The 14,351-nt window shown below is 42.6% G+C and overlaps 1 protein-coding gene across 2 annotated transcripts in view; it reads left to right on the top strand.

Moving 5' to 3' along the window:
* The window catches only part of LOC144608333 (multivesicular body subunit 12B-like), a 221,417-nt gene that overhangs the window by 59,511 nt on the left and 147,555 nt on the right, over positions 1-14,351 (top strand). For both annotated transcript variants that reach the window (XM_078425994.1, XM_078425993.1), the window contains exons 3-6: positions 46-153; positions 6,019-6,115; positions 7,171-7,300; positions 10,990-11,115. In XM_078425994.1, the coding sequence (XP_078282120.1) occupies positions 46-153; positions 6,019-6,115; positions 7,171-7,300; positions 10,990-11,115 (461 nt within the window). The remainder of the gene's footprint in view (positions 1-45; positions 154-6,018; positions 6,116-7,170; positions 7,301-10,989; positions 11,116-14,351) is intronic.

Raw genomic sequence — 14,351 nt, 5'->3', positions numbered from 1 at the left:
TAGGTTTATTCCACCTCACGTTTTCACACACTCTTGTTTTCACAGATTTCGCAAACGGCAGATGGCTTGGATGCTGACCTGTGGAAGGACGCCTTATTTAAATCCAAGGTCACCCGATATCTCTGCTTTACGAGATCATTTTCTAAGGAGAATGTGAGTTCAAGTCATTGACCTTGTGCTTGTGTTTTTATAGTTATCAGTTATGGTATGAAAAATGGAGCCCTTTAGAAACATTGGAGTGTGTTTCAGTAACCACTTTAAACGCACTGACTGCAAAAAAGACAGTTTCAATAATGTAATTGTGTTTTCAATACTACAGTGGTGTGCTTTCTAATATGTTGATGAAGGATTTTTCTTAGAATAAAGGGCAAAATTACAGTTTTCGTGTAATGCAATCTATGCATTAGGAATAGTTTCAAATTTTAATGGATAAATTTGGACTAGGACTTTTTTTTGTATGATCAGTGAAAGGTTGAGGCACTGAGCCCTTTGAAATGTTGATTTGGTACACAACGCCCTGCAGTTGCATTCACTACAGGACCGCAAGCTAAGTATAGTTTAATCTAGTTTAGAGATACAGGCCCTTCGGCCCACCGAGTCCGCACTGACTAGCTATCCCCGCGTATTAACGCTTTCCTACACACACCAGGGACAATTTACACTTTAGCCAAGCCAATTAACCTACAAACCTGAACATCTTTGGAGCGTGGGAGGAAACCGAACATCTCGGAGAAAACCCATGCGGTCACGGGAATAACGTACAAACTCCGTACAGACAGCATCTGTAGTCAGGATCGAACCCGGGTCTCTGGTGCTGCAAGCGCTGTAGGGCAGCAACTCTACCGCTGTGCCACTTTGCTGCCCGTAAATGCAGTGAAGTGATATATCCCCGGGTGTATTTTGTACACCGTTTTCCTGATCTTTGCAGATAAACGAGAAGATGCTTTTCCTGTACTATGGAGGAGGATCTGAGAAATCTGACCTTTTGTGGCCACAAGTAGCGGATGTAGTCTAAATAGCCAATGTTGTTTCTTTTGGGATGTGATTAAAGGAAATAATTGGCAAAGGGTACAAAAGTCCCATTATGAATGTGTTGGTAATATGGCAGAAATGCAAAAGAACCTTTAAAACAAAGTAAATCTAAGGTGAAAAGATTCTGCTTTTTGAACCATCGTAAAAGATGTTGGCGAGGCCACATTTTGGGTATTGTGTTCAGGTTTGGTCACCTGGCTGTTGGAGAGATGTTGTTAAGCTAGAAAGAGTGCAGAGAAGATTTAAGTGGATGTTGCCAGGACTCGGAGGCCTGAGCTACAGGGGGAGGTTAGGACTTTATCCTTGGAGCGCAGGAGGCTGAAGAGTGATCTTATCGAGGTGTATCAGATCAGAAGGGAAATAGAAAGATTGGATGTACTGATCGTGAGGGGAATAGATAGTGTAGATGCTGAGTCTTTTACCCAGGGTAGAGGAATTAAGAACCAGAGGACATAGATTTAAGGTGAGAAGGAAAGATTTAATAGAAACCTAAGGGGCAATCTTTTCACTAGGTGGGTGGTAGGTATATGGAATGAGTTGCCAGAGGGGGTTGTTGAGGCAGATACTATAACAACATTCAAAAGACATTTGGACAAGTACACGGATAGGAAGGATTTAGAGGGATATGGGCCAAATGTAGGCAGGGCGGCATAGTGCAGATGGGGCATATTGGTTGGCATGGCCAAGTTGGGCTGAAGGACCTGTTTCCATGCTGTATAACTCTGACTCATTCACCACCTTATCTGAAGCAGAGCAACTCTCTTGTCACCTCATTGGTCGTGTTGCTTTATTGACTGGTCTTTTAAACCTTCCTCTTGGATAGTTCCTCTTTGGTTTGGGAAAGTGTCCAGATCCTGTTTGGAACATTCCTGTTTGGAACATCCCCTAATTGTGCCTGGTATAGGAATGTTGTAGGAATACATCTGTATTGTACAATCTGAAGGCAGACCATGTTGGAACCATTGCAGTATGATGTCTTCATAACTAATTTCAACTGAAAAAGTGCTGCAATACCATATTGTGGATGAAAGCTAATGAGAATAGAAGTAATATTGAGACAGAGTTTTATTGTATTCCATGAAATATACCATATACAAAAAAAGACCCCTCAGCTGAATTGGTACATGTTGGCAGGCTTCACTGGAACTTTTTCTCCACTTATCTGACGATAATAAACCTTCAGGGTCTTTGTTTTTAAAACGACATCTGCTTTTCTAATCTTCCTACTTTCTATTTCACATTGTACTCCAGCATCCGCCTTTTCCTCCCACCGGTATAACCTGACTATATCGCTTTTAGGGTCGTGTGTGTTCTTGTGGTTCACCTTCCCACTTGACTTTGTAAATATTGACAGCATACCAGAACGGTCGGTTCCAACATGTCCTGTCAGTGAACTTCAAGGCATTGCACTCCATAATAACTTTTCCACTTTAGTTTTAAGCAACTTAAAGGAAGATTTGAATACCTAAATTGTGAATAGAGTTCGATTCATTGAGAATTCATTGTCTTGTAAGTTCTGCTTTTATTTGCATTTAGAGAATGATGTTCTTGTTCTAGATTTCCATCAATTTTCTGTTGAGGTTTCAGCAGGTACGTGAAGTAAAGACTTGGAGTCTGGGCATCCCACTAGATTTTCAACGGGTTCTGACTAGTGTTGTCTCGATTACAATTACTAAATAGACTTTAGAGAGACAGCATGGAAACAGGCCCTTCGGCCCACCGAGTCTGCACCGACCTGAGATCATCCCGTACACCAGCACTATCCTGCACACTAGGGACAATTTACATTTTTCAGAAGCCAAATAACCTGCAAACCTGCACACCTTTGGAGTGTGGGAGGAAACCGGAGCTGCCACCTCTTGTAGTAATCTAGACACCCACCCTCCTCTCTCGTTCTCTAAAGGCACTCTGCCTTTGCAACTCCCTCTCTTCTGTTAACACCCTCCGTAAATCCCGCTACTTGCTCCACATTTTGGTTAATCCCCAATTTAAAAAAAAATATTTTGTTTATTTTAATATGCCAAATATATGCAAACTATTCACAAACGATCTTCCCTTTAGGTTTTTTGGTAGCTGTTCGTAGCTGAATGCTTGAGCTACAGATAAAATATTTAATATTTAATAATTTAATGTTAAGACTGGATTTTGAATTTCAAAAATAAGAACATCCCTTTATCTGATATGAAGCCTGCCTGCTTGACTGGCAGTGAATTTGTTTTGATTTCATTGAGTTTTCAACCCATTTCCTGCACAACAGGTCACAAATCAGTGTCTTATGACACCTTGCACAACCTGATGAAAAGCAAGAATTTGAAACCAGATGCTTGAATGCCTCCATTTACTGTGTCATCGCTGTTACTTGCATGACCTCCCTTTGACCCTTTGATAACTTTGGCTGTTTCCCTCAAAAGCCGTCATTTAGAAGGTCTCGCAATCGTTCAATCAAGAAATGCTCATGATCATCAAGCCATTCTTACACCATTAGGTGTACTTATGCGGTTATGTTGTTTCAAGTTATTGATTATTATTATTTAGTCACAAGTGGAAAATTGTGTTGGTCCTGCAGGTTTTATAGTAAAGATGAAATAACTGCTTTATACAGGCTTGAAGAAGCAAATACTCAAGTGGCTGAAAATGTCATGATTTGTAGCTTGACACAGTGGAAGAATAATATAAAATCAAATCATCCTTTATCATTTGTGTCATAACACTAGTTTCATCTTGATAACTATCTCTGGTTATAAGAAAATAGTTCTAAGTGGAGAAGAGCATTTGGACCATGGTTAGGTGTCGTGAGGGGATGTTTGAAGAGACTGGCATTTAATAGGAGTGCCTCACAGCACTAGAGACCCCAGTTTGATCCTGACCTCGGGTGTTGTCTGCACATTCTCCTTGCGACCGTGTGGGTTTCCTCCCATATCCCACCGATGTGTGAGTTTGCAGTTTATTTGGCCCTCTGTAAATTACCCCTGGTGTGCAGAGAGCAAATGCAAAAGTGGGATAAGATAGAGCTCGTGTGAACAGGTGATCGATGGTTGGCGTAGACTGTGTGGGCCGAAGGGCCTGTTTCCGTGCTATATCTAATTCACTCAAGAAAAGTAGAGATGTAGATACAAGGAACTGCAGATGCTGGTTTACCAAGGAAAGATACAAAGTGCAAGAGTAACTCAGCAGGTCAGGCAGCATCCCTGGAGAACATGGACAGATGATGTTCCAGGTTGGGACTCTTCTTCAGAGTCATAGAGTCATACAGCATGGAAGCAGGCTCTTCGGCCCAACTTGCCCACACTGACCAACACGTCCCATCTACCAAGGTCCCACCTGCCTGCGTTTGGCCCATGTCTCTCTAAATCTATCTTATCCACATACCTATCTGAATGTTTCTTAAACATTGCGATAGTACCTGCCTCAACCAGCTCCTCCAGCAGCTCGTTCCATACACCCACCACATTTTGTGTAAAACACGTTACCCCTCATGTTCCTATTCAATCTTTCCCCCTCACCGTAAACCTATGTCCTCTGGTGTTCTAGGGAGTACGCAGATGAACCTCTGAGTTGGAGGTTGCGTGGTTAGGAGAGATTTTAGGAATGTTCCTACCAGGCAGTGCAACTGCGGCAGCCAACTAGAATTAAACCAGCGTTCAGGGGCAAGTGCAGCTTCAGAAGTGTTGCCCTAGCATGACACAGGACCTTGGGGGGGGGGGGGGGGGGTGTTCAGAAAGCAAGGTAGGAGCAGGTAAAGGTGCTGGAGCCTGGCAAGGGGTGAGAGGCATGAGGGCAAGGACGTCGCCCTCAGTGTTCTCAATGACATGTGTGCGAAAAGCATTGGAAGATGGAAAAGCTGATAAACATCTGGAGTAAACGTTTTGGCAGCCAGCTTGGAGTTGCCTTTGAATTAACCAGTTCATTTCCAATTGATTGCAATGCATTGCTCAAGTTATTAGTCGGAATTTGAATGAATGAATGATACTTTATTGTCACATGTACCGAGGTTCAGTGCAATGCTTTGTTTGCATACAACCTGGGCAATGCACAAGTACCACCTTGCTTTGGCCACGACAAAATTACAAAAGTACCCAACAGTCCTATCAATTGCCTGCCGCCATATGTGGCAGCCCCCCACCCCCGCTCGCTAGTTCCCCCTTCTCACCCACATCTTTTCTCCAGAGATGCACTGTTACCCCTGCTTTTTGTGACTATCTTCGGCCATTACCTGAGCTAGTCCCATTTGCCTATGCATGGCCGATACAGTGCCCTCCATAATGTTTGGGACAAAGACCCATCATTTATTTATTTGCCTCTGTACTCCACAATTTGAGATTTGTAATAGAAAAAAATCACATGTGGTTAAAGTGCACATTGTCAGATTTTAATAAAGGCCATTTTTATACATTTTGGTTTCGCCATGTAGAAATTACAGCTGTGTTTATACATAGTCCTCCCTTTTCAGGGCACCATAATGTTTGGGACACAGCAATGTCATATCTAAATTAAACTAAACTTAAAATAATATATTTCCAAACCTATCTCTACAACCTAGTTATCTCCCCACTTTTAAGTAGAACCTGGTAGGATTTTAGGATCTGACGTGGCCACAGAATTATTCCAGCATAGTTTGCTCGATGACTATTTGTGATAAATAAAGTCGAAGGTGTTGAAGATGCTGTTTTATGGATCCATTTGAAAATATCAAAGGGGACGATGTACAGCGTGTAAATGTTCATGTTCTTCCCTCACTGCTCCCAACCCAGTCGACAGGCTTATTGTTGGACATTTGTTCAGGACAGAAAGCTCTCTTTTCTCACTGGTATTTTCTGAACAGAAACTTTTATGGAGCATCCAATTGATTTCCTGTATTTTCTCGTTGCACAGAGGTTTATTTGTTTCTGAGCCAGAGAAATAATGGAATATCACGACGTAGGCTGTCCAGACCATTGTAGCATGTGTGACACCTTTATTTTTTTCTTCCTCTTGTGGCTTTTAAAGAGCCATTTAGGGAACGTGCTAGTGGATATGAAGCTGATCGATTTAAAGGATACTTTACCGGTGGGCTTTATCCCGATTCAAGAAACAGTGGACACTCGTAAGTTATGGCCTTTGCCTGCTGCAGACACGGTTAAACGGTATTGGATTCTATCAGATAGTGGCATGTAGCTGTAATGTTTTGAATTAGGAAAACTTTATCTCTTATTCCCTGGTTGTTAAAGCACAACTGAAGTTGTAAATTATGTCCTCTCACAACTGGAATGGAACTGGTCGGCTCTGACATTTTTGGGACTGAGTGGCGCTCGATTCAGGGTATGGTGCAAATTGGATTCTGAACAAAAAATGCACACTATTTGGAAGCTAACTGCTAGCATAAAAAATAACCTTCCTGCTGATTCTTAGCCATATATATTTATGTATATTGTGTATTTATATTTATATTTTGTGTATTTATAAATATATTTATAATTGTATATTATATTAATTGCATATTATATATGTATTATATATATATGTATATATATATATATATATATATATATATATAACTTCATATATTTAAAAAATCATTAAAAAGTTCAGTGTATATATGAATTGCATATATATAATTCATATCTATAATTCACTCACATATATATATGTATATATGTCTATATATTCTATGCACACACAGACATACACACACACAGAACTTTTACACACACACACACATATACACTGAACTTTTACACACACACATGTATACTGAACTTTTACACACACACACACATGCATATATACTGAACTTTTTTCCCGTCTGTTATATTGTTTACCGAGTATTAAATTGTGTACATATTCTGTTGTGCTGGAGTGAGTAAAAATGTCATTGTTCCGTTTATGTCATGTGACAATAAAACATTCACTATAGCTTGTCCAAGCAATTTCAGGTGGAATAAAGGAGTCGGCACTTGTGGTAAATTGCCCCATTTCATAATTTGTATAACATTAAAAAAAATAACTACTCGAATGCTGATCTTTGTGTATTATAAGTGCACAATTGCCTGCATATGTCAGGGTAAGGTCGAAGCGACTATCTCTTCCATTTTTATCAGGTGTTAAACGCATTGCGCTTCCATGCACTTATTTGTAGCATTGGATGTTTTTCTTACACAGAAGAGTCGGCTTTCAGGAAGAGAAGATTGTGCATCAAGTTTATTCCTCGCGACTCAACTGAAGCTGCCATTTGTGATGTGAAAATCTTTGGCAAATCCAAGCAGGCTCCCCCACAGTATACCTTCATTGGGTAGGCGACCTCACTTTGTTTGGCAGCTTATGAGTGTAATCTTAGTAAAATAGTTTAATTTGTGGCATCCCGGTGCTATAAAATGTGCTCAGATTAAATTTTGTGTGGATGTGTGATTACTGTTCATTGCAGCTTCATTTAGACTGGAATTTAGAAGGATGAGAGGAGATCTTATCGAAACGTATAAGATTATTAAGGGGTTGGACACGTTAGAGGCAGGAAACATGTTCCCAATGTTGGGGGAGTCCAGAACAAGGGGCCACAGTTTAAGAATAAGGGGTAGGCCATTTAGAACTGAGATGAGGAAAAACTTTTTCAGTCAGAGAGTTGTGATTCTGGAATTCTCTGCCTCAGAAGGCAGTGGAGGCCAATTCTCTGAATGCATTCAAGAGAGAGCTAGATAGAGCTCTTAAGGATAGCGGAGTCAGGGGGTATGGGGAGAAGGCAGGAACGGGGTACTGATTGAGAATGATCAGCCATGATCACATTGAATGGCGGTGCTGGCTCGAAGGGCCGAATGGCCTCCTCCTGCACCTATTGTCTATTGTCTATTCATCGTTCCTTACTTGCCTACTCTGCAAGTTAACTTTGTTTCAAATTTAACTTTTGATGAATCGTTTGTCTTCTGCTTCTGACTAATGCAAGCAGAAATCTTAAGGCACTTTGCTTTAATTCTCATTGCTGTGCCTGCTGCTTTTTTGCATTATGGCAGAAAGTAGTATTCAATTGCTATTCAAGTGCCTGACAAATGTGATGGTGCAATGAAAGGGCCTCTTTATTGCCGTGTAGTTTTATGTGGTGAGGGGAACAATAAATGAGAGGGGTGCGGTGGGGGGGAAACAAAGCAACCTTTCCATGTACCGTTCCAGAGTATAAATAACAATGGCTTTTGCGAAACAAAAAAGAACCTCTTTGAGGTGGAGAAAATGGATGTGGTTTGTAATAAATGCACTGCGAATTATCTTCACCATCGAGATAATGGGGGACATAATAGTTAATGAGAAGGTGTGTGAAATAGTGACAGGTTCGACACAGTGAAGCAGGAAATATTAGGGGGCTTGGTATTTTTGGTTGAAGGTTAATGGAAGGCCTGAATAACATTTCTCCTGTGCTGTTAATAGGAGAATCGAGATTATTCAACCCATCATTGTCCAATCCTCTCTGCTGCCGATGTGGTGTCAGAGGATTGCTGGCTTCTACTCTATTTTAAAAACAAAGAGAACAAAGGCTAGACTATTATTATAAACTTGCATGATAAACTCAATGGTGGACGTATTACAGGAAAATAATTGTGATGGATGATTTCAATCATTATTTTGAAAGATACCAATTAATTGAAGTTAGCCAGCATAGATTTATAAAGGGAAAATTAAATCCACCAAGTGATTGCATTTTTTTTTCAGTAGTAACTGGGAGAAACTGAGGGGCATCTGAAACACATGTTCAAAGATCCTAAAGCTAGCTTGATCATTGTGAGTTGGTACATTTAAGGTCAATGCTGTATGTGTTGCCTAACCACGAATTGCAGCCTAAGAAAATGTTATACCTGTAATTATGAGAGCTTACAACCACATACTGTGGCCAGAGAAGCTGACTGCCAGACTCCATTGGGAGTGTGGTAAAGACAGTAGGGAGCAAAGGAATCGTGAATGTTGTAGCTATAATCTTTTACAAAATAGCCATCAACTGGCTTTTCATGTGATCTGTGACTGAGATTGCATCACTTGGAAGAAGAGCAAAGTAGCTCTCTTCTCTCCTCTCTCCCCTCTCCCAGCTTTCCCGCCCCAACTCACCACCACAGACGGGGCTGCACGATGGCACAGCGGTAGAGCTACTGCCTAACAGCGCCAGAGACCAGGGTTCGATCCTGACTACGGGTGCTGTCTGTACGGAGTTTGTACGTTCTCACGTGACCTGTGTGAGTTTTCTCCAACATCTTTGGTTTCCTCCCACACTGCAAAGACGTACAGGTTTGTAGGTTAATTGGCTTGGTATGAATGTAAAAGTGTCCACAGCATGCGTAGGGTAGTGTTAATGTGCGGGGTTCACTGGTCAGTGTGGACTCGGTGGGCCGAAGGGCCTGTTTCTGCGCTGTATCTCTACACTAAACTCAACTATACTAAACGCAATCAGTCTGAAGAAGGGTTCCGACCCGAAACATCACCTATCCATGTCCTCCAGAGATGTTCCCTGACCCGCTGAGTTACTCCAGCACATTCTGGTTACTCCAGAACCAGGGGTCACAGCTTAAGGATAAGGGGGAAGTCTTTTAGGACCGAGATGAGAAAACATTTCTTCACACAGAGAGTGGTGAGTCTGTGGAATTCTCTGCCACAGAAGGTAGTTGAGGCCAGTTCATTGGCTATATTTAAGAGGGAGTTAGATGTGGCCCTTGTGGCTAAAGGGATCAGGGGGTATGGAGAGAAGGCAGGTACAGGTTACTGAGCTGGATGATCAGCCATGATCATATTGAATGGCGGTGTAGGCTCGAAGGGCCGAATGGCCTACTCCTGCACCTATTTTCTATGTTTCTATGTTGTGCCTTTTTGTGTAAACCAGCATCTGCAGCACCTCGCCTCTACACTCTAGTTCTCTTCGGTGTTCATTCTGTGTCATGAAAGCTGAGCTACTGGTTTTGAAACGCAGAGTAACACTGCAGTAACTCTGCAGCATCTGTGGAGGGAATGGATTGGTGATGTTTCGGTCTGGGACCTGTCTTCCGACTGCCACAGAGGCTGCAAGAGCTGCTGAGTTACTCCGGCACCTTGTGCTTTGCTCAGGACCCCAGTGTCTGCAGCTCCTTGCGTCTTCTGGTTTTAATCATACGGTTAAGCTGAGGAGATTGCTCTCTGCAAATTGGTTGCAGTTTTCCTACATTGCAGCCTTGATCTCACTTCAATAATACTTTGTTGGCTTTAACGCACTTTGGTACAAGTTCTTAAAACTTTCATAAAAGCAAGTCTTTCTGCTTTCAAGTCCAAAGCTCAGTGAAATGAAAGCAGTCAGTATCAAGGAAGGAAAGTTTATTTTTTTAGTTTTAGAGATACAGCGCGGAAATAGACCCTTTGGCCCACCGAGTCCGCACCGACCAGCAATCCCCTTACACTAGCACTATCCTTACACACTAGGAACAATTTTAGCATTTATACCAAGCCAATTAACCTACAAACCTGTATGTCTTTGGAGTGTGGGAGGAAACTGAAGTTCTCGGAGAAAACCCACGCAGGTCAAGTGGGTAACGTACAAACTCTACAGACAGGATCGAACCTTGGTCTCTGGGGCTGTAAGACAGCGATTTTCCCGCTGCGTCATCGGGCTGCCCTAATCTGCAGCTGAAAGCAAGAATGTGACCGTTTAACAGTACTGTGTTTGGATGTCTGATTGAGAATATAAAGAATCTATTCAAACCAAGAAGGAAAACTGAGTTTGGTCGTTTAATCTTGCCATCTGGAGGTTATGAAGTGGCCTTTGGTACACTTTGGTTACCCTAACACATAAACATTCCGACAAATAAGTATGGTTCCAACAAAATATAATTTGTTTTTTGGAGATCCTATAGACTGCAGATGTTTTATTGACAGCAACAAAAAAAAAAAAACTGGACCAGGCAGCATCTGTGGATGGATCTGCAAAGGGATAATTGTTCTTATTTTTATTTGCTTTTTGTAACTTGTTTATTGTCTGCTTAGGGAACTGAACAACATGGGAATCTGGTACAGAATGGGAAAAGTTCCAAGGACACAAGAAATCCCAACATCGACTACTAAAACATCATTTACGTCATCTTCATCAAGTTGTGCTCCTAACCTTCCCAGGTACTGTTTTATAAAATTGATGGCTGACCTTCTCTGTGGATTAACCATTTTCATTTGGGGAACACTTCTTTGGGGAACCAGTTCCTGATATGGGTGTGAATTTTAATTCTGCGACTTGTCCCAGAAGATATACTGCAAGGTCTTCTTTATTTTTCACTGTAACAGAAGTAGGGAGGTTTTTGTTTCCTCCTCATGTTCTCAGGATATTTTACGTGTTGGGGTTGACCTGTTGCCACTACCATGTGGATTCTGAGCTGACTACTGAGCCCAGTGCATGATCCATGCATACTGCAACCGATGAAGGGGCCTGCTAGTTTCGTTTAGACGGATGCATGTTCTTTCTACTGTTTATGCTGGGCCTCCATGCGTTCCAGTTGGAGCTCTTAGCGCGTTCCTATCAGTCAGTTTGAGCAACCCAAAGTGAGGATTGCCATGAGCCGGTGACTGTAAGGAGGTTCGGAGACCATCTTTGGGATTTTCCACGTCTCCTGAAAATCGCTTGTTGTGATGGAGTTTGCGGTAGAGTGCTTGATTTGGAAGTCTGACGTCAGTACATCTCACCAGGACAGTCACAACATTCTGGAGTAACTCAGCGGGTCAGGCAGCATCTCTGGAGAAAAAGAATAGGTGATGTTTTGGGTCAGAACCCTTCTTTAGACTGAACCGTATCCAGTTTGAAGAAGGGATCCGACCTGAAATATCACCTATTCTTTTTCTCCAGAGATACTGCCTGACCTGCTGAGTTACTCCAGCAATTTGTGTCTATCTTCGGTATAAACCAGCATCTGCAGTTCCTTCCTACACATCTCACCAGGACTGAGAGAGGATGCTGACATTGGTTTGCTTATCCTTATCCTTTAGTTGGATCTTGCAAAGACATCTTTGGTGATACTGCTCCAATGCTTTTTGATGTCTACAGTATCTTGAGTATTTTGCCACCCACAAGTGCACTGAATTGGGAATGCATGTCATAGAAACATAGAAAATAGGTGCAGGAGTAGGCTATTCGGCCCTTCGAGCCTGCACCGCCTTTAATATGATGATGGTTGATCATCCAGAATCAGTGCCCGTTCCTGCTTTCTCCCCATATCCCTTGATTCTATTAGTCCTAAGAGCTATATCCAACTCTCTCTTGGATAGATCCAGTGAATTGGCCTCCACTGCTTTCTGTGGCAGAGAATTCCACAGATTCACAACTCTCTGGGTGAAAATGTCAGTATGAGTTATAGATTTATACACCATTCACTGAATGGAGGGCAGAGGCCGAGAACCAATTAATCAACTTGCACCTCTTACTCATTTTTTTTTCCATACGTTTGCCTGTCTGATTCTTTACCTGCCAAGGAAAGAGACATGTGTTGTGGTTTTCATTTCAAACATAATGATCGGTATCCTTGGCTCTCCATTAGACCAGTAAGCCCAGCCATGAACTGGCATTAGTTATCACTGCAATCCACCATCATTCTAGAGAAGATGACAAATGGGAAGTCTCATTCAATGCATTGCACTATGAGCTGGAGGAGTCGTGGCCAAAGTGAGGCCTTTAGGGCGAGAGCTGTTGGGTGTTTTAGTGGTAGAACGGGTTGAGGAAGGTCACTAATTCTGGAGTATGTCAATAGACAATAGACAATAGGTGCAGGAGTAGGCCATTCGGCCCTTCGAGCCAGCACCACCATTCAATGTGATCATGGCTGATCATTCTCAATCAGTACCCCGTTCCTGCCTTCTCCACATACCCCCTGACTCCGCTATCCTTAAGAGTCGATTTGCAAAGACAGTCAAATGTGAAGTTTGAGGAACAGGTGGTGGATGGGGTGGCACAGTGGTGCAGCACTAGAGTTGCTGCCTTGCAGCGCCAGAGACCCGGGTTCTATCCTGACTACGGATGCTGTCTGTGTGTTCTGCCTGTGACCGTGTGGGTTTCCTCCAGGTGCTCCGGTTTCCTTCCAAATATGTAGAGGTTTGTATGTTAATTGGCTTCTATAAATTGTCCCTAGTGGATAGGACAAAGAACCAGTGTAAGGTTGATTGTTGGCTGGCATGGACCTGATGGGCCGAAGGGTCTATTTACATGCGGTGTCTCTAAACTAAATTTGGTGGGATTTTGGATTCTCTGAGACTAAGAAGGTCATAAGTGATCGGAGCAGAATTAGGCATTACGGCCCATTAGGTCTATTCTGCCATCCAATCATGGCTGATCTATCTCTCCCCCCTAACCCCATCCTCCTGCCATCTCCCCATAACCCCTGACATGCATGTTAATCAAGAATCTATCTCCGCCTTAAAGATATCCATTGACTTGGCCTCCACAGCCTTCTGTGGCAAAGAATTCAACAGATTGACCACCCTCTGACTAAATAAATTCCTCCTCATCTCCTTCCTATAGGAATGCCCTTTAATTTTGAGGCTTTGACCTCTAGCCCTAGAGTCTCCCACTAGTGGAAACATCCTCTCCATGTCCACTGGATCCAAGCCTTTCACTATTTCACAGCGCCGGAGATTCGGGCTCGAAGACCTCGGAGAAAACCCAAGCATGGGCGCTGTCTGTACGGAGTTTGTACGTTCTCCCCGTGACCTGCGTGGGTTTTCTCCGAGATCTTCTGTTTCCTCCCACACTCCAAAGAGGTACAGGTTTGTAGGTTAATTGGCTTGGTGTAAATATAAAAATTGTTCCTAGTGGGTGTAGGATAGTGTTAATGTGCGGGGATCGCTGGTTGGAGCGGACCTGGTGGGCCGAAGGGCCTGTTTCCGTGCTGTATCTCTAAACTAAACTAAATTAAACTATTTGGTAAGTAAGAAAACGAGGATGTGTGGATCAGGATCAGGAGTGCTTTCTGACTGGAGAGCCCATGAAACTTCCATAGCCAATTCTTGGTGATGCGGACTTCCTGTCTGTTTACTAGGTTACTTGGTTGGAGTCCAAAGTTTCCATAAAGTAATTTTCTGTAGAGACCAAACTTTTACATCCACCTAATAATTTCCATGGTTAAAAGTGATTCCAATACTTCACCTGTGTTGCAGCAGGAAAAAGAAGCGCTTCAATCAGTCGAATTCATGCTTTTGTGAGAGAGCTCTGAGCTGGTGTACAATGCCTTCGGAAGGAAAGCTGCACAAGTTTGCACGTAGGAATCATAGAGCAGGGAAATGGCCCATCGGCCCAACTTGCCCATGCTGACCAAGGTGCCCCACCAGTCCAAACTCTCACCATTTGGCCCATAATCCCTCTAAACCTATCT

The sequence above is a fragment of the Rhinoraja longicauda genome, chromosome 31, assembly GCF_053455715.1.
Source record: "Rhinoraja longicauda isolate Sanriku21f chromosome 31, sRhiLon1.1, whole genome shotgun sequence".
Classification (NCBI taxonomy): domain Eukaryota; kingdom Metazoa; phylum Chordata; class Chondrichthyes; order Rajiformes; family Arhynchobatidae; genus Rhinoraja; species Rhinoraja longicauda.
Note: the sequence above shows the minus strand (reverse complement) of the source record. Positions and strands in the feature narration are given on the sequence as shown.